The sequence below is a fragment of the Triturus cristatus genome, chromosome 2_1 (assembly GCF_964204655.1).
Source record: "Triturus cristatus chromosome 2_1, aTriCri1.1, whole genome shotgun sequence".
Lineage (NCBI taxonomy): Eukaryota > Metazoa > Chordata > Amphibia > Caudata > Salamandridae > Triturus > Triturus cristatus.
Genome location: NC_140581.1, coordinates 773377632 through 773397493, shown reverse-complemented (window position 1 = coordinate 773397493; position 19862 = coordinate 773377632). Strand labels below are relative to the sequence as shown.

Sequence of the window (19862 nt, the reverse complement as noted above, 5' to 3'; positions counted from 1 at the left end):
GAGGGCAGCCAAGCCAGCCCTTCAGTCACGGTGTGATGGACTGCTGGGCGTGATGCGATGTCTGGCGGTCAAGTGTGCACCCTCAAACACCTTCCAGACGGCGTGGCCGAGACGGCATGCCACTGCGGTGACCCAAGGCTCCACGCCGTCAGCAGCCTGTCAATCACGCCAGCGCCTCCCCAGTCCCACACGTGGACAATAAGCTCTGAGGCGCCCACACGGGCCACGAAGCAGGAGAAAGCCCGGGGGCCTGTCCCGAGGCAAAGTAGTCTCCACACAGCCAGCGCGAGACAGAAAACGTAACGGCGACGAACACTGTGCGGCTCTTTGTAAGCTCCCACCTCCCCTCCTCTCCCACTGGACATACTGTAAACTGTTGGCAGGCTCCGTAGGGGCGTGTGGATACAGTCCATAGTGTCTGTGTGTACATCATTCCATAAACAAATCACAGCCAAATTCAGGGATTGGATGCGTTCCATACAGGGAATGTTAGGAAAATGAAACCTTTGTGCAGTAACATTACGGTATGGCCACGAAGGCGATGGGGGAGGGGTGCAGGTGAGGCAGGGTCAGAGTACTGAATGAGAGGGTACTAAGGAAAGAAGTGTGGCAGGAAATTGAAAAACATGAAACCGGGAACGTGCAAAAGAAAGAAACGAAAGTAGCTGGAAAAAGAAGGGTAGATTTAAAAAAGGCAATAATAAAAGAGCAAAAATGTAAATAAAGCTATCCAATAGACAGAAAGAAGAGAGAGTATACCGAAAATTGAGCAAACGGGTAACAAATTGTAGCGGAAAACTAAGAGCTGGGATTGGGAAATGTGATGGAAGTGAAGTGAGAGAGTGAAGAGAGACAGGGAGTGTCTAAAAGAAGGAAAGGCGGGGAAGGGAAAAACTGAGAGTGCGAAGGAACTGAGCTTTGGGAGGGGGGCAAAAAAGTGAAGAAGAATAGGATGGGGGAACTGATTGAGGTCTGTAAAGATGAAGTGGCAAGAAGTAGCATGGAGTGAGAGGCAGATAAAGAGTCATACTTTGCCAGTCATGATGTGACAGGGCAGGTGTCCTGCACAGCCTTTAAACGACTCCCCCTCCCTCTGCTCGCCCCCCCCCCCACCCTAAGACAGGCACCAAGCACACATGCATCACCTTTGATGTAGACGTCGTCGTCCGCCCGCATGAACCACTCATACTTGTCCAGGTAGTGGTCGTGCATATACTTGATCATCATGAAGGACTTCTTCTGAGGCGGGTACGAGTCGTCCACTCCGGGCAGTGAGATGACGGGCAGTGGCTCGGACAGTATTAGGTCCCCGGAGCCCTGGCTAGAAAAAAACTCCACCCGGCCCGGGATATAGGGTGCCCAGGTGCGGTAGGCGGCCCGGGCCCGCGTGTCCAGGTACTTCTGGGCTGTCATGACGCCCACATAGAGGAAGTTCAGGTGCTTGTCCCGTGGCGCCCCGAAGTCCCCGCTGCCTGTGTGGGAGCTTTGCGCCCGGGTGCTGCTGCTGTTGTTGCCCTTTTTGCTCTCGTCCTCCTCCTCGTCCTCGGGCTCTTGTCCGTAGACAGTGCTCATACTGGGCACCGCGCCCTTGCCCTTTCTGGGAGGCACTCTGCTGCTGGGGCCACCAGGAGCCACCGGCTCTAGGGCCCTCCCAACCCCCATCTCTCCGGGGCGTCCGTAGTAGGAACAGGGGCTAGAGCGCCGCTTCCTCTCGCTCATCTCGGCCACTTTGGGGGCGATGAGCCAGGAGGCGGCGGTGAAGCCCAGGATAAGTCCCACCACCACACTCATCCAGGGTCTCCTGGACCTCACAGCCATGACTTGAGGATAGACTCTGAATACGCAGCGGTCCTCAAAAAATGGCAAAAGAAAAAAAAATAAAGATCACCACCAAGAAGAAATCACTGGAATCCCCGAATTGACTCGTCCAGAGGGGCCCGCTGAGCCCTACGGTGGCTCCAGCGATGCCCGGGCGCTCCGCTACAAGTTAAAGTTGCGCGTGGGAGAGGGAGATAGGGGATGCGGGGGGTGCCGCCTGCCCTTGCAGTCTCTCATCCCTTGGCACGCAGCCTTCTGCCTGCCGCTTTCCTCCCTCACCGGCACGGTGCTCCGGTACCTCCGGCCTACCGGCAGCAGCCCCAGCCCCGCTAGCATCCCTACTCCCCTGTCCGCGGTGTGCCACCTCTCGTCTCTGTACCGCAGTCTGACTCCTGCATCAGCCGGCTGGCAGGCACAGCGCTCCTCCTCCTGCTGCCGCGATCCGCGCTCAGTCTCCGGAAGGAAAGACTTTTCTTCAAGGGCTGCCCCGCCTCTCCCTCCTCTGGCAGCTCTCCCCGCTCCCGTCTATCTCCGTCAGTGCTGGGTCTCAGCGTCCCGGGGTCTGCGCGCTGCTGGGGGCACACGGCACACCGTTGCCTTAATGGCAGGAGTGTGCCGGGGTAGGTCCAGGGAGAAGGCGGTGGGCGGTCCTACAGAGAACCCCTACAGGCAGAATAACTGCACGCAGAGACAAGTCGTAGGAGGGGGGAGGCTATTAATCCGGCAACATCTACTGTACATCTGCAGAGCGTGGCGTCTGGGAGCAATTGGAAGGCAGCGGTGGAAACTGTTACTGGCTCAGCGGGGCAGCCAGGGAAGCACTCTGCACCGAGGACCTGGGGAGGCGCCTGTCCGCTGGCTAAGTTTCATCATCCTTCCCACAGGAGCACGGTGCAGATGTGCGCTGCAGAGGCACACACAGGACGCGGCACTGAGTACAGCGCCAGCACGGTGCCACCAGGACAGTCAGGGACCATAAACTACTGCATACGGCAGCACACTCATTACCGTCGAAATCACCTTTTCTAGGAATCATTCAACATTTCTAGTCCCCAAAACTCGCTAAAAATAGATCTGAGCTCATTCAAGCAACCGAAAGAGTGCATAAGACTCCTTTGTAAAGATGTACTCACATGCTTTGACGCGGGTTTCTAAGTTCGACCACATACTACTTCGTTTGCTTATTGCTAGCTGCGGCCCTTTGACACTTTCATAATGCCACTTTTTTGGAGAGAAAGCAAAACAAACGTCACTAATATTGAATTCCAAATGAGCAGAAACCTAGAATTAAACAGTGCATGGGGCCAATTCAATCGGATGCTTCCTTTTCCTGGTCTTTATTTAGTCACAAACAGGCCTGGTCTAGAAAGGTCTCTAGCTGTACCCCTGCATTGTCATTCCTATTCTTCCCTGTTGCTTTGTCATACTTTTTGATTAACTGTCTTTGGCTTAATCGTTTCTTCTGTGATGAGTTGGTGTGCATTCCTTTTCAGGACACCTTTTCTTATGTGAATTACCCATGATTTTCATGCCGCTCCAATCTTACATCTTGACTTATAGTCTCATGAATGGTCTAGTGTTTGGAACGATATTTATCACACCTGATAACATTTGATTCCATGGCAGACCTTACTACAAGTGGCCTGCATTTTGGTGCAATAATTATTCCAGCTGATACAAAATGACACCGATGGGTTTGGAATTTATCAGGAGAAATTGCCGGCTTGGATAAATATTGGAACTTTTCTAATTTCGATCTCTGCTCAAATTAGTGTTTGCACATGGATTGCAATTTACAGACTCAGTATTAATAAGATCCTGCTGGTATTTATTGAGTGCGATAAGTAGTGCCTACTATGAGATTTCCCCCCAAAAATTAACGAATAACATGCAGATTTTGCTGCCTATTGCACCTGGGGTGGGCTGAAATGGCGGAATTTGATTCAGTGGGATTCAGTCAGTGTTAGACCTGGCATCCTTAGGGTGGGCTTCCCCAGTCTTTTTGCTTTTTACCTCCACCTCTGCTGTACCTTTTTGTTGGCCTTAGGACCCTGAGCACTTTACTACTGCTAATCAGTGCTAAAGTGCAGGTGCTTCTTACCTAAACATTTGTGAAATTGGTGTACACCTGATTGAGATAATTAATTTACTTGCAAGTCCCTTGCAGACATGACTATGTTGAAAGGGATACTTGTGCATTTGAGAGAACTCCTTTGATGTCACCCCCTACATCAAAGGCACTTTTGGGTAAAACCTTTGGGGCTTTGGGAGGGCGTGGTCTCAGCACTAATCCAAGATTACGTGACCGCGCGGAGCTCCGTCAGCCCGGGGAGCCTATTTGTAACCAGAGGCTGCTTCAGCACTCGTCGAGGGACGAGACTACTTAGCGTCTCTCCCTCATGTCGCGGTGAGTCGCTGGAGCCCTCTATATACTTCCATATTTGCTTTTTAAGGGCCATAATGGCCCTGGAGGATTTCTCCTTAGGATAAGGTTGCACCAACCATTTTGAAAGGCAAAGGTGCTTCCTTTTTCATTTCAAGCATTTCTATGCCATTTTCTACATTATTTACACCCCTAAATGGTCTCTTGTGGTGACTTTGGCATGCCTCTTCTAAAGAAAACACTTTTATGGCTTTTTGGAAGTTTTCCTCTCTTCAATAATTCATCCCCGTGAAGCATTTACTTGAACCTCATGACAGATGTCATTGGCTGTTATAATATGGATGCTTCTCCATGTTTATTGAACCCTCATTGCTATTGCTGACAAGGGAGGTCGGTCCTGCGGTTTCTTCTGTATTTATGGATGTTTTTTCTTTTTTTTTTGGCTGCAGCTCTCTCCTCACTCTATGACTGAAACAGTTTTACATTTTTGGTGGTCTTTACCTATGGTTTGCAGCTTGCGCAGTTCCTCTACTGTATATGGGGAGATTACGGAATCTTATACTCTCAGCTGCAACCAAGCATATTGTAAACTCAGACTCCACTTATAATGACATGGAGGACTTCCACTGATTCAGCCGTGAGGGCAACGGCTAGTGTTACTGCAAGGACCACAACCCCCAGGAGGCAGCGGGGGCAACGCGACGACATTCCCGTGCCCGGAGGCACGTAAAAACGACCGGCGGGCTCCCGCAGCGTGGGATGCACGCGGGCGCACCCGGGCAAAGCCCGGGCCAGGGGCGGGCCCGTCCTCGCCCGTCCTCGCCCGGAGGAGGCTTGGCTGGGCCACCTCCCTGATATCCATTCTCTGGCATTCGATTTCCTCTTCAAGCCTCCAGGTAACGTGAAGCTCATATTTATTCCCGGCCTGCCATTTGTGTTGTATGATACCTTTGCATCTGGGCCACCTGAGCTCACTGTTACAACATGAATAAACGTAGAGGAGTAGCCGGAACCTTAGATGCTTTTATCGTGAGGGCGGAATCTTTGTTGACACACAAAATTGAAATGACTGAGCGACGCCTTTCTTCGGATCCCGCATCACTACAGTCCCACTTATCACTAGGTGGTCCCAATACAGACAATGCCCCACACTTAACTCCTCAAAAGTCACCGCCTACTGTAATTCATTTTATTTCCCTGAATCCCTCCCCACCAAATTTGGACGCACCTAATATGACCGCCCCAGTTGTGTCCTGCATTAATACTAGGGCACAGGATGCTAAATCCCAAAGAACTGCTAAGCTGAAAGCACCACCGAATAAACGGAAGTGGAGCGCAGGTGCACCCAAAACAACAAGCACAGCGGTATTCGTACAAGCGCCTTGAGACCCTTGCGGGTGAGTAGTGCGCTATACAAGTATCAATTTACAATTTACAATTTACAAAATGCCCTCAATCTGTCAATCCCGTCACTGAACATGCAGCCATTTTAACTAATTCTGTTGGTACCCAGACAGACGCCGCTTTTGATCCACCAGAACATGTCATTGATGTAGACACTGTTGAGGCCGCTGCTCTTGTAGGCTCTGTTGAGAAAGTTTTGGAAACTGCACTGGGCCATATTAAGGAGGTGATTGATAAGAATTTTGATCTCCTTTGGGCAAAGTTAAAAAGGACGGACTTTGTACTGGACAATTTAAGTGGTAGTAAAGTGGATTGTGTCTCCGTTGATGTTGGGGGGGGATTTCATCAATGCCGGTAGTTAATAACCATGGGTCTAACTCACAATTGTCAAGTTCCACTCTGCATAAAGACATCTCATCTGCTAATTCTTGTCTAACATGCTGTAATATAAATGAACCTCCTGTGTCAGTTCCTAGTCTTGAGCAGAGGAACACACAAGATATGCCCGAGTGCCTAATGCAAATATCCCAGAGCCAGGCAGCAGTCACCATAAGTATCCATATTTTGGCACTAATTTAAGTGACCCTAGTAGGGGTGCCATGGACTGCCCTAGGAGTAGCTGCCCGAGACCCAATGCCAATGTTTTGAGCCTTCCCCCAGCCTCTTGTCCTTATGTGTTGGTTTTGGCTGGTGTCCCAAATCTTACTGGGGACCAGAGGGAGTCTTGGGAAGATGTACGTAATAAGTCCATGGATTGGTTAAGCAAACACAAAAGATTCCACCCTTCTGATATGAATGAGATTCTCATGGCCAGATGAGTTGGGTGGGTTGGTCATTCTCCCAAGAACATAAATGGTGACTGTATTGTCATTAATTTTCGTAGGCCCCACACGGTTCGCCGCCTATTAAGTATCCAAGAGCAATAATTTACACAAAGTTCCAGTATTTGTGCGCTCCCTCTAGGTTATTTTTACAAACCACAATATACACCTATTGAGAATGTTTATGCACCGCCCCTGGTAACCAATAGGTTTCAGGCCTCTCTAATCTGGATGCTCAGGATTGACAACCACCTCCATTGGTAGACCAACCACACCAGGCAGAAAATTTCCTAGGTATTACTCCTATAGCCCATACTGATACGCCTGCCGACCAGCAGCCTATATATAAGGCCAAAGCTGAAACTGATTTGAGTGTATTAAGCTGGAATGTAGCAGGTCTACAGTCGAGGCTTGGTGACCTGGATTGGCTGCATTTAATATCGGATCAAGACGTAGTTATGTTCCAAGAGACTTGGGCCACCCATGAATTACATGTTGAGGGGTTTCATTGTTTTAGCATAGTAGTCCCCACCCCCAATTTTGGCCGACCATCGGGGGCCTATTTATTGGGATTAATGTTGCCGCTGGAGGAAGTTTTAAGGTTTTATCAACCAACAGCTGCAACTTTCAAGTTTTGATTTACAAAAGGAGAGTTTCTTTTTATTTGATACATTTTTATAATAATTATTTTCATTCTATTCCCAATAGGAATTTTATTGAGCTGTTTTATTTTATTTCTAATTTAGACTGCCAATAAGGCTCAGATGGGATTGCCGGGATGCTATTGGGTGGTGATTTTAACGCAAAATTTATAGATATGCCACATGGTGTAGGTATACATAACTCAGGTCCCGCCTATCGCAGGGGCGCAGAGTTGGCCGCGTTCTTGAGTTCATATAATCTCGCCAATGACATGGATGCTGTGGGCGCATCACACGCCATCAACCACCAAGTACCAACATTCAGAGGAAGGGGTTGTTCTTCAACCATAGATTTTATCTTTATTTCCCCTCTCCTTGCAGACCGTCTAATGTCTGCAGAAGTTATTGTTACTAGCCACGAGGACCATAATCCGATTAAAATAGTATTGAGACTGGCGCATCGGCCCGTGTTCCCTTCTGAATGTGGGGCCAGAAATTTAATGCCCTCAACTGATAATTTAAGAGTAACATGGAGGGGTGTTGATAGTGGTGAATTGTTTCAGTCACTGGTGAAGGATAATATGCACCTTATTAATTCATGTTTATCGATACAAGATCCAGAGGCAGTTCAGGATTTTACTAAACTCTGTTTGGCAAATAAAAAACCCTTTTGTCGAAACCTATTCACCAGGCGAAACATGGCCCAAGATGGTTCGATCATGAGTGTTCTGAGGCTAATAGGAACCTGCGCAGGGCTCTATCATCCAACCCAAGGTGCACCGCAGACGTGAAAATGGCTAGGCGGAGGTATAACACAGTGATTGCCAATCGGTAAGGAGCACTCTTAAATGATCGCTGGGAAGCTTTATCTAAGGCTGCCACTATAAAGAAGGGCAACATATTTTGGTCTGCTGTGAGCGACTTGCGATCTATGGGCCAGCTATTAATCCCTATTAGCTGTACCATTTCAAGTGAGTTGTGGGAAAACCACTTCTCAAAAATGTATGCTACTCCCCCACAAGAGTAAGACCAGTATGAATCTGGCCCATTGTCCAGCATACAAATATCTTTGCCTGAGGTGGAAGAAGCTATCCATCAGACCCTCGGGAATAAAGCCGCTGGCCCCGATGGGTTACCTATAGACCTAATGAAATGGAAACCGTATTTTTGGGCACCTCTCCTTTTGAATTGTTTTTGATATTTTAACGTATGCTCCGATACCTAGAACTTGGGCTACGAGTATAATTGTTCCGATTTTTAAAAGGGGGACCGGTCTCAACATATTAATTACAGGCCTATCTCCCTGATCGATAATACCCTAAAAATACTGGGCAGAGTTTCATATAATAACATTTTAGAGTGGTCAGAGAAAAGTGGCATTTTGGAGCCCTGTCAGCTAGGTTTCCGTAGGAAGGTTGGCACCAATGAACATTGTCTAAATCTCAATCTCGTCATTGGAAAATACACCATCGCGCGGGCCTCTCCAGTCTATTTGCCCTTTATGGATTTGTCCTCTGCATTTGACCTTGTTAATAGGTCAAAGCTCTGGTCTATCTTCCTGGCCTATGGACTGGATGAGCCTTTGGTAAATTTTTTATTGCATCTCCATAAAGACCTTCAGGCTCAGGTGAGGATTGGTTGCGGGGGCGAGGTCTCTGGAGCCATCAAGGTAGGAAGGGGGGTCAGACAGGGATGTGTTCTGGCCCCCCTTCTTTTTATTATCTACATTAATGGATTGAACAAATCGTTCAAATCTACGACCCAAGACGTCCCCAAAATTAATGGGAAAACACTTCCTGTACTATTATATGCAGATGATGCGGTCCTTATAGGCCGCACACCGAACTCTCTGCGCATTTTAGTAGAGACTTTTGTCATGCACATGGGTAGCCTGGACCTATGTGTCAATTAAAAAAAATCCTTTATAATGTTGTGCGGCCCTGGGAAACGCCAGCTCAGCTCTATCACCGCGGGCAGTCAAAAACTACTGAGGACTACTAGTAGCTTCCCCTACCTTGGGGTGGCCTTTGCTGCGAACGGCTCATGGACTGAGCATATGGCTCACTCCAGGAGCAAGTTCTCAAAGGCCATCAACTCAATTCTTAGCCTTCCTCGCCCAAAGAGCACAGGTGCTATTTTAAAACCTTTTAAATCACAATGTGTGCCAGTAGCCACGTATGGAGCTGAGATTTGGGGTAATGCCAACAGCTCTTGCATTCAGCAGGAAGAGAACAGGTTTTGCAAGAAGCTGTTCAGTGTCCCAATCTCTATCCCACAATACATTTGCCACAAGGAACTTAATTTAAATTATATTGAAGATTTTATAAGTGCCCCCCTGCTTTCTTTTGGCTATCAGTCTGGAAGAACCAGGCTGCTTCTCTAACTAGAGAGATTATCAGTGACTGTGTTAAATGTGAGAAAGGGATGGATATCCCTTGGCTGTCTGGAGTGTACCAAAGTCTGTGTAGTGTAAATAAAGGCTGCATTTTTTTAAAAATCCTAGTACAGCCGAAACATTGCATCAAAATGAGCTTAGAAGTGCACTATATCTATCATACAATACAGAAAGGATTGGTATGGAATCTAAAAAATCTCTCGCCTTTAGTTATATGACTATTGACCAGCACAGGCATCCCCTACCTATCTATCTCACTTTACCTAGGAGTCACTGGGAAAGGAGCCTCTTATTTCGCCTAAGAGCAGGAACTGTTAAATTTACATTATGCTTCCCTCTTGGCTATCACTCCAATCTTGACTGTGTACCCTGTCCATGTGATGGTGTGAGCGGCCAATCTACTGTACATTTTTTTGTTTCTCTGTAAATACAATTTAAAATACACCAAGTGGCTTTTAATTCCATTCTTTAAAAAGAAAATGCCTATTAGCCTGGACAACGCCTATTTGTGGCTACTCACTCTGGCAGATGAAGAGTTGGTCTTCCGCACAAGTACGTTTCTGAGAATTGCCAATAGAGCACGCAAGACGATGTCCAACCACTGAGCTTTATATTAATATATGAACACTTTGTTTAAACTGATGTATGAACTGGTATTTTAAATAATTATAAACTGTCTATTGCTAATGAATTTTATTATTACTCTCCATTTGCCAAATAATCTGTTATACTATTGTGCTTTTATGGATACCAAGTTATCCGAATAAAGTTTTCTGAACTGAACTGATGACATGGAAGATACCTCTACTCATAAATCTGACCCTACACCAGGTGCCATTCCAAAATCGCAACTTTCAAGCAAGATGCCTGTGGGAACTTCGAAGAGACCAAATAAAGACCCCCCCATCTGCAGTGCATACCTCGTCAACCTCCATAGATATGATTCTTGAAGAAATTCGTGCACTAAATCCTTTCATGGGAGGAACTACAAAAATGCTACAACTTTTGAATGACAAACAGTGTTCCTTGGAATCACATGTGTTGGTTGTTGACCAAAAGACTGAATCTCTTCACTCTACTTGCTCTCGCATCTCTGAAATGGATTCTGACATATCTCTTCTTAAGAAACACACTGAGGATTTGGAAAATCGGAACCTCAGAAATAACCTCCACCTTTACAGACTTCCTGAAAATGTGGAGGGCTCCAACCCAACAGTTTTCTTTCAGACGTTCTTACCTAAGCTTCTGGATATGTCTACTACTGCCCTTCTCAACATACAACGGGCTCATAGACTCGGTGCCGAGGTTTCAACAAAACCGCGTGGCGTTATTATGTTCTTTCTACAATATACGGATCTACTACAAGCCCTGTCTGCATTCAAATTCCCCAAATTTGTTTGGGGGAGGGGCATAGACTGTTTTTCTCTCAAGATGTTGCAAAAGCAACCTCAGACCATCATAAGAAATTTCTGGATCTTCGTCCTCAGCTAAGAACTATAAATGCCAGATATGGTCTTATACACCCATGCCTTTTTAAAGTCACCGATAAAGAGAAGACTACCACTTTTGACGAGCCGTCTGCGCTACACAAATTTCTTAAGCAACATGGAGAGGATGTCATGGACACTTCAAAGTGTACCTAATTACCATTTTGCTTGTCTATATAGGTGTTTCCCTTTTCGTATAATTCTTTGAATGTTGTCTCTTTCATGATTCACTTTTACGATGCATTTCCTCAGTCTTTCTTTTTCTCCTCTTTATTTTCTTTTTCTCCTCTTTTCTTCTCTTTTTCTTCTCCTTTTTATAAAAGTTTTAATTCATAATATTTCCCTTTTTTCTGTAATACAGGTATATTTTCACCCCCATCTCCTCAATGGTCTCCTTTACTGTTGATATCCTTAGCCACCCAAGGTTACCCTGATGTCCGATGGGACTCGTGTGCTGTCGTTCTCATCTCCTGGTGTCGCCATTTTCATATCGTCTTTGTATTTTTTTAGGTATGTTTTTTAGTCGTCATTTGGATGACTAGCAATGTCTTTTTTGCTTCTTGTTTCTTTTCCCCTTTGTTTGTATTTTTCTATGTAGCTCTTTTTTTTAATCAATTTCTTCTCTCTAAGCTTCATTACAACATTCTTTTTCTTATTAAATGTTTAATTTATATCTTTTTTCTTGTTCATATCTGACTTATTCTAATCTTAATATCATTACTGTAAGCATATTGAATGTTCATGTTCTTATCATTACATCACCTTCCGGGTTACTACTTGGAATGGCAAAGGACCAGGTATCCCTATTAAAAGACAACGGGTGTTATCTCATCTAGCCAAGTCAAAAACTGATATTGCACTACTACAAGAATCACATCTTTATGAGTCTGAAGCTTCCAAACTGAAGAGAAGATGGGTGCGGCCCGTGTTCAATTCTCCAGCATAAAGTAAGAAAAATGGGGTTCTGATTCTTTGTCATAAAAATTGCATGTTTCAGTTGTTCATCAAGAATCTGATACCTCCGGTTGATGGGTTATTGCCAAACTTCTTATTGATAAGATACCTTTAGGTATTTTCAATGTATCTGGCCCTGTCTCTGTTGACTACTTTTTAGACAAAGACCTCCGACAAACTGCTTTTATTTGATGATGAATATATTACATTTGGTGGTGACTGTAACCAAATCCTTGATCCCATATTTGACAGGCATTCGACTGTTAAGTTTGTTCCCAAAAAGATGCACTCACAATTTACTTCCACTATTTGCCGTACATCGTTAGTTGATATAAGGCGACTCTGTCACCCAGACCTTCTGGTATACAGTTTTAATCAGCACCACACAATTCACAATCTTGCATTGATTATCTTTTTCTGAGGTAATCTTTAGCTCAACATGCTCTTCAAGCTGAGATAGGTTACATTTTAATTTCAGATCATGCTCCAATGCATGTGGATTTAGACCTTATCCCTTTTTTCCCCACACTCAGGCTGATGGCGGTTTAATAATTATTTACTCTTAGATCCTAATTTTAGCCAACAATTCAGTTCCTTTAACTCTGAATTCTTTGCTATCAATTCAGCCCCAGAGTCATCTTTTGTGATGATATGTGATTCTTTCAAAGCAGGTGCCAGGGACTTTTAATGAATTTCGTCCTACAAAAGAAAAAATCCCTAGATGCTCAGTCCCCTCAACTTCTTAATAAAATCAAACAGCTTGAGTATACTTACTATCAATTCAATAATGAATCTTCTTTGAAAAAACTTATTGATGCTAAACTTACTTTTAACAGGCTATCTACGGAAGCCGCCTCTTCTTATTTATTGAAAAGCAGCACTCGATACTATGGAGGGCAGAATAAAATGGGGAAATTATTAGCTAATTATTTAAAATAAAAAAGGATAGATCTAAGATAGAATCTCTACAGGTCCCTGCAGGGAATCTTCTTTTTAAGGATAATGAAATTTTAAATTTTAAATGAATTTGTTTCTTTTGATAAAAGCCTATATTTTCCTGAAACGCAACCAACACAATCTGACCTCTCTACATATTTTCAGTCAATTCCTCCCCCTCCTTCTCATCACATTGATCTTGACTCATTAGAAACTGATATTTCATTAACGGAAATATCTCATGCAGTCTCAGTGTTGCGTCGTGGAAAAGCCCCTGGGCCTGATGGCTTTATAATTGAATTTTATGAACATTTTGCAAAATGTCTCCTGCCCAATCTTTTACTCTTCTTTAAGTCATTTATACATAAAGGTATATCAAAAGGAACTTTCCAAGAAGCCATGATTTGTTTAATTCCAAAAGAAAATAAAGACCCCTCTCTCTGTAACAGTTATCGTCCCACTTCTTTAGTCAATACTGACTATAAGATTTTTGCCAAGATTCTAGCTTTGCGCATTGACCCCATCCTGCCCGATCTGATAGGCCCTCAACAATCTGGCTTCATTAAAGGGCGACTAGCCTCTGATAATTCTCGAGTCTTTTTCAATGTCCTTAGCAAGGCTTCATCTTTGGATCACCCTATAGCTGCCATTGCTTTCAGATGCGGCAAAAGCTTTTGACAGGATTGGATGGGACTTTATGTTCCATGCATTAAGATGGGTTGGTTTTCCACTTAAACTGATTTCACTAATCTCTCTACTATACTCTAGCCCCACTGCTTCAATTTTTGTTAATGGTAAAACCTCGAATTATTTCCCTTTGGTAAGAGGGGTTCGTCAAGAATGCCCACTATCACCTCTAATATTTGTCATCGTGTTAGAACCCTTTCTAACTAAAATCAGGCAGGGTACTCGTATCTCAGGCTTTCAATTTGGTCTGCATCAGGTTAGAATGTCTGTTTCCGCTGACGACATTCTCTTATATTATTCTAACCCTGAAACCTCTCTCTCCCCTTTTTTTCAAAAAGTTAATACTTCCTCCCTATTATCAGGTTATCGTCTTAACACTGATAAATGTGAGGTCCTCCCGTTAAATGTTTTATGTCAAAAACATCTTTTGACCTCTCGGGCGTCTCTTGACAACCATCTAAAATAAAATATCTGGGCTTGTGGTTTTCTCTAACAATTCCTGAAACATTAAATTAAATTTTGGTCACATTATCAAATCACTAAATGATACTATTATTCGCTGACACCTACTTTTTTTCTCGTGGGGCTGAATGGATTTGATTAAAATAATACTCACTCCTTTGATTTTATATATTATTTCTGTGATTCCGGTTTGCATTCCTGGATATTATTTAAAAAAATTGATTCAATCTTAACAAAATTTCTATGGAAAAACAAACCCCCTCGTTAATGCTTTAATTTCCTTAAAAAAGGATAGATTCTACGGAGGTCTTAGATTTCCTGAGTTCAAAACATATCATTCTGCTTTTTCTCTATAACAAGCTGCCCGATGGCTCTCGTTGGACCTCCCAATTTTTTATCCCTTGTGGGTACAGAGACATCTTTTATTTCCCCCTTTGATTTTCAGGAGATTCTTGCGTTCACTACTAATTCATCATTATTTAGTTCTCCAACTATATCGCATTCTTATAAACTTTTGGCACCTCTCCTACCTTCATCTTATCCTTCTCTTAATTCTTATCAAGGACAACCCATTTGGCATAATAAATCATTACGAATCAACAACCGCACCATTTACTGGAAAAAATAGCATTCTAGGGGTCTGTGATGGATCTCTCAACTTTTCCTTGACAATCAATCACTTTCGTTTACTGACCATCAAAAAACATTTTCTTTACCAATGAATTTTAAACCAAAATATGATCTTTTATGTCCCTCCCTTAACCAATACCTGCTTGTACTACCAAATACTTCTAATCCCCCTGTAAAATATATTTCTCTTTTCCACTATTAGATACCTCGACTTCTGCCTGCACTATTTACAAAACTTTACAATCACCTTCAGACAGACTTAAATCATGGGAAAAGGATTTTTCACAATGTTGACCAACTGAAACATAGGAAAAGTTATGGTCTAAGCTTCCTAAAACTTCTCGAGCTGCTAACACCACACAAACCCTTTATTTTGTTTATCAATGAGTGTTATTTTCTCCAATGACGTTAGCGTCTTTTTTTATCAAACACCCCTTCGACCTGTTGGTCCTGTCCCTGCCCTATTGCTGACTTAAAACACATGGTATTTGAATGTCCACCCATTTAACATTGTGGGCAATTAGTTTGGACCCAAATTAAGAAGATTCTCAAAGTTAATATTACCTTATCTTTAAACAATATATTCCTAGGCACTTTGTCACCCCATTGGCCGCAGCCACCATCAAATTTTACGTTGCTCAATCTATTGTTAGCTGTTGCTTTTCATTTAATAACGTCAAATTGGAAACACGCTGATAAAGTTACTTTTAGATCCTGGTGGAACGCTGTATGTTTTCATCATAGATTAGACACAAATTACGTCTCTTCCATATCTCTAGTGATTAAAAGAGATCTCTTATGGCTTCCAATAACCACGTTCTTATCTTTATCTGTCTCTTCATCAGATGATGTACAAAAACCATCTTAACCCCACCCTCTGTCTTTTTTTCAGATGATTAGTAGATATTTATACACTTATATTTCTCTTAAGGTTTTAAGTTTTTCCTGATTGTTATGCTTACAGTGTAAATCATTTATCATTCATGTTTTTACTTTAATATCATAGAGTAATTATATATTGTTCTCCACCCCTATATTCCTTTCCCCCTTTGTGTATATAGGACTTATATTTTTTTCTTTAAGTACAGCTTGACAGTTATAATATTTATATATTCTTCTTTCCTTACAATTACTATGTTAAATAGGACTTGGGGGCCCACAGGATCCTCATGTAGTATTTTAATAGGTCCCTGTGGCATATGTGGTCCATTCTCCAGAGGCCTATCTCCAGTCTCAGCCTTGCTCTTCTGGCTTGCCGAAGTGGTTAAATAAGATTTTCTTATTGGTAAAAGTTGGGTATTCTTTAGTTGCTTTCCCAGTGCGCCAGGAAAGGCTTGATGGCTCTAGTTCAGAGATGGATTCAGTTTTGCTCTCAGAACGTTTAGCATTGGTTCAGCAGTTGGGCTTTGCATGAGACTGTTGAAGCGTTTTAGGCTGTGAATGACTCCTGCACCCTTATTTTTGAGGTGCTTTAGGTGGGCTGTACGTTTGGCCCCTTTGGTGAACCAGACCCCTACGTAGTTGTAGCTTGCTACCATTGTTATTAGTAGGTCCCTAAGCTGTCAGTGTGCTTGTTACTTATGGGGGTATTTTCCAAAGATGACTATTTTGCCAGGCTTAAGGATGTGTTTGGAGGGTACTTTGGCAGTCTCAGGAAGCAGTGGGTGCTACTTTTGCGCAGGGTTTGTCACCTAATGTTAGGAATCAATTTACCACTATATGTACTGGATGGCATACTAAGAATTTAGCAGAGTTAGTGACCGTCGGAAACCACTGTTTCACATCATAAGAGAAAAAGAAGGAGAATACTGATTTGAAATATATATATTTAAAATGGCAATTCATGCAGACAGTATTTATTTATTTGAAAGTTTAACAGAGCGCAAACAAGACCCAAAGGTGTATCAGAGCGCTGTACAGCTTTGTCGTCAACAATTATACAGAACATATAGAACAAAAGAAGCTGATACATTCACGCAGAGTAGGGTGTATCAGTGGTGCCATATAGTACTACGAGTAAAACACCAGAGCGCTGTACCACGTTTCCGTCAGACAATTATACAGTAAATAGAGAAGCTAATACATTCACAAAGGGTAGGGTGTAACAGTGGTGCCATATAGTGCTCCGTGTAAAACATCACAAATAGAAAGAACCAAGATTTGCGATGTACATCAAGGAATATTAACAAAAAGGGAGCGAGCAAAAATCAACATTTGATGCAGTTAAAGGAGCTATCAAGGACTAGAACAAAAAGAAGGTACATGTCATAGAACATCAGTGAAAAATATTTCAAGATTTTGGTTATTAACAGAACTCACGAGCATTATCAGCGCATTAACGTTCGTTCATTAGTAGTCTCTTGACCAATTTTTTAAAGGAAGTAGTGGAAGGATTTGATCTGATCTCTGATGGCAAGGAGTTCCAGATTCTTGGTGCAAGACCGGAGAACGCATGGTTGTGCGATTTTTACTTGTTGAATCTTGGAGGTTTCAAGAGGAGGGTGGGCGTACTTTTGGCGGTTCCGGTTGGAGCCCGATAGCTCAAGTTTATTAGCTAGATAGTATTGGGTATTGTGGTGTATGGCTTTATTAGTCAGACAAGCAATCTTGAGTCGGAATCTAGCTTTCAATAGATAACCAGTTTAGCTGTAAAAGGTCAGGGGAAATGTGATCAAATTTCCTAGAACCCGTTAAAAGCCTGGCCGATGCATTCAAGGTGGCTCTGAGTGGGGCCAGGCTCACTTTGGGAAGTCCTGCGAGGGTCACCAGCCCATATTCCAATCTAGGGATAGTCAGGGATTGAACCGCTGGCCTGAGATCTTCAGTAGTAGCACTGATGTGTGCTTGCATGTTTAGGTGTTTATCCAAGGTGACACCTAAAGATTTGGCAGAGTCTACCATGTGAGGAGTGCAGTTCAGACCAGTTAGGTGATTAATCCAGTCAAGGGCAGAAGCTGAGTGATTAGGTGGGGTGATCAAAAGAAATTCAGTTTTGAGAGTATTAAGTAGAAGATGGTTCTGAGCTAGCCATTGTTGAGTTTGGGCAAGTGCAGCATTTAAACCTTTTATGTCCTCTTGCGAGGAGCTCTTCAGGTACAATTGTGTGTCATCCGCATACACGTGGTATTGGATGTTGGCTCTGTTCAGAATGACAGCAAGAGGCTCCATAAATAGCTTGAAGAGAGTGGGCAAGAGCGTAGAACCGTGGGAGACTCCAATCAGGACATTGGTACTGGAAGTGAGGGCATGATTAACTTTGACCGTTTGTGTGCGGTTGTGAAGGAAGGAGGCAAACTAATTTAGGACCGGGTCCAACAATCCTATCCTGTGTTGTAGGAGATCAATCAAATTTTTGTGTTTGATGGTATCGAACGCTGAGGACAGGTCTAAAAGGATCAGGCGACAAAGGACATTTTGGTCAAGGGCTCCTCAAGGCGTCATCAACAATGTGAGTTAGTGCCGTTTCAGTGCTGTGCCCTGCTCTGAATCCAGACTGATGAGGATCCAGGAGTTGATATTTCTCAATATGTTTGCAGAGCTGCGAGTGAACGCATTTTTCAAGCAATTTCATTAGAGTCATGCTGCTGGTGATAGGTCGGAAGTTGTTTGGATCTGATAGGTCCACATTGGGCTTCTTGGGAATGGGAGAAACTTGCCCAACTTTTAGGCAGTCAGGACTCTTTCCCTGTAAGAGGGATACATGAATGATCCTGGGCCAAAGAGAGAGAACGGCCGAGATCAAATCTTTATAGAGCCTGGCGGGTAGAGGATAACCAAAGTGGTTTGAGGGTTTGATGAAAGCCATGTTGCGAAGTATCTCAGCGCAGTCAGGTAGGAGAAAATTTCTCCAAGGGGCATTGTTTTTGAAGTCCAAAGGCAACTGTATTATCGTGGATTTTGCTGCCTCCCCTGCTCCTGTGAGCATAACGGTAGCAAAGTTGGGGTGGTGGGTAATAGCTCCAACTCTATTTTCCTTTTTTTTTCAGCGAAGTGAGCTGTAAAATCATCACCACTAGGAAGCAGGGATAACGCAGACGAGCTCTGGTTAGAAGATTGGTTAGATTGTTCCTTAATGATTTCGAAGATTTTTTTTGGTCTGTTTTTGGCTCCATCCAGTTGAGATCTGAAGTGCTCGATTTTCGCCACGTGTATGTGTTTGTTGTAAACGCTTCTCATTTTCCTCATTGGACAGTCACAGGCAGGCTGAGGGGGAGGCTGAGGAGACCAGCAAATTGAGAGAATAGGAAGGGGGAGCGGGAGGGGTCAAAGAGAGGCCCCAGGGCCAAGAGATTCTTGTTTTGCAGGCTGCTTCGGCACTCGAAGGGAGATTGCTCTAACTCCACTTCCGAAGCACAGGACTTCTACATGAATCTGGGTACCACGGAACTGAGCTTCTAGCCCAAAGTTTGGACAGCTTCAGAGGTTCTATCTGTGATATGAATGCTTATTTTCCGTAGATCAAAAGGGCCCTCATTTATGATGACTGTCTCATCAATAGTAAAGACACGACTTGCTTTACTGATATTAGCACAAATCTCTCAGCCTTTAAAACCTCGGAATTCCTTTTTTTGCCTCTCTCAGACTTATGCAAAGATACAGTCATTAAAAACCAACCAATAAGTTACCCACCACATTACAGCCCTCATGTCCATTTCTATAAGACCTCTTAGTGAAAGCTATTTTTTCGTGCTCAGTCCCACTTCTCTGACAAATCCACTAAACAGATATTTTCTCTGCAAACATTTTTAATTTTTTTTTTTTATTTAGCAGCAATAACACAGTATAACGTGACATAGCAGTACACATGTTAAAGACACAAGTTGGGTTACAGTACAATCAGACTTCATAGTAATGTTCCATCAGGGGAACCATGAATAGCGTTGAGGACCAATAAAATTAATTACCACATACCTACAGATCTCAATGAGATGCCTTATGCTTCCATATGCAGCGTACAGTATATATAGATGTGTTAAACAGGCAATATTCCTAGATGAATACATTTTCCCCCTCCGATTCCCCAGTTTCTTTTCCCACTAAATACTGCTGGTACAGTCCCCAAAAACCCTTGGATCTGTTCTGGGGAGGAAGTAGTTCGCTATATATATCAGATTGCGTGTTAAAATACAGTATATTGGTATCTCAATCTTTGATTGTCGGTATAGGGCCTTTAGCCCAGAGAATAGCGATGCTGAGGTTAGCCAGCAACCGCACAATGGCTACTAGTTTCCGAACGGTTTTAAC

General features: G+C 43.5%; 1 protein-coding gene across 1 annotated transcript in view; it reads right to left on the bottom strand.

Moving 5' to 3' along the window:
• CHSY3 (chondroitin sulfate synthase 3) overlaps positions 1-2264 on the bottom strand; it is a 565351-nt gene extending 563087 nt beyond the window's left edge. Inside the window, exon 1 of the mRNA XM_085632715.1 lies at positions 1146-2264. Coding sequence (XP_085488841.1) covers positions 1146-1818 — 673 coding nt within the window. The 5' untranslated portion in view covers positions 1819-2264. The remainder of the gene's footprint in view (positions 1-1145) is intronic.
• Between the last annotated feature and the right edge of the window lie 17598 nt (positions 2265-19862).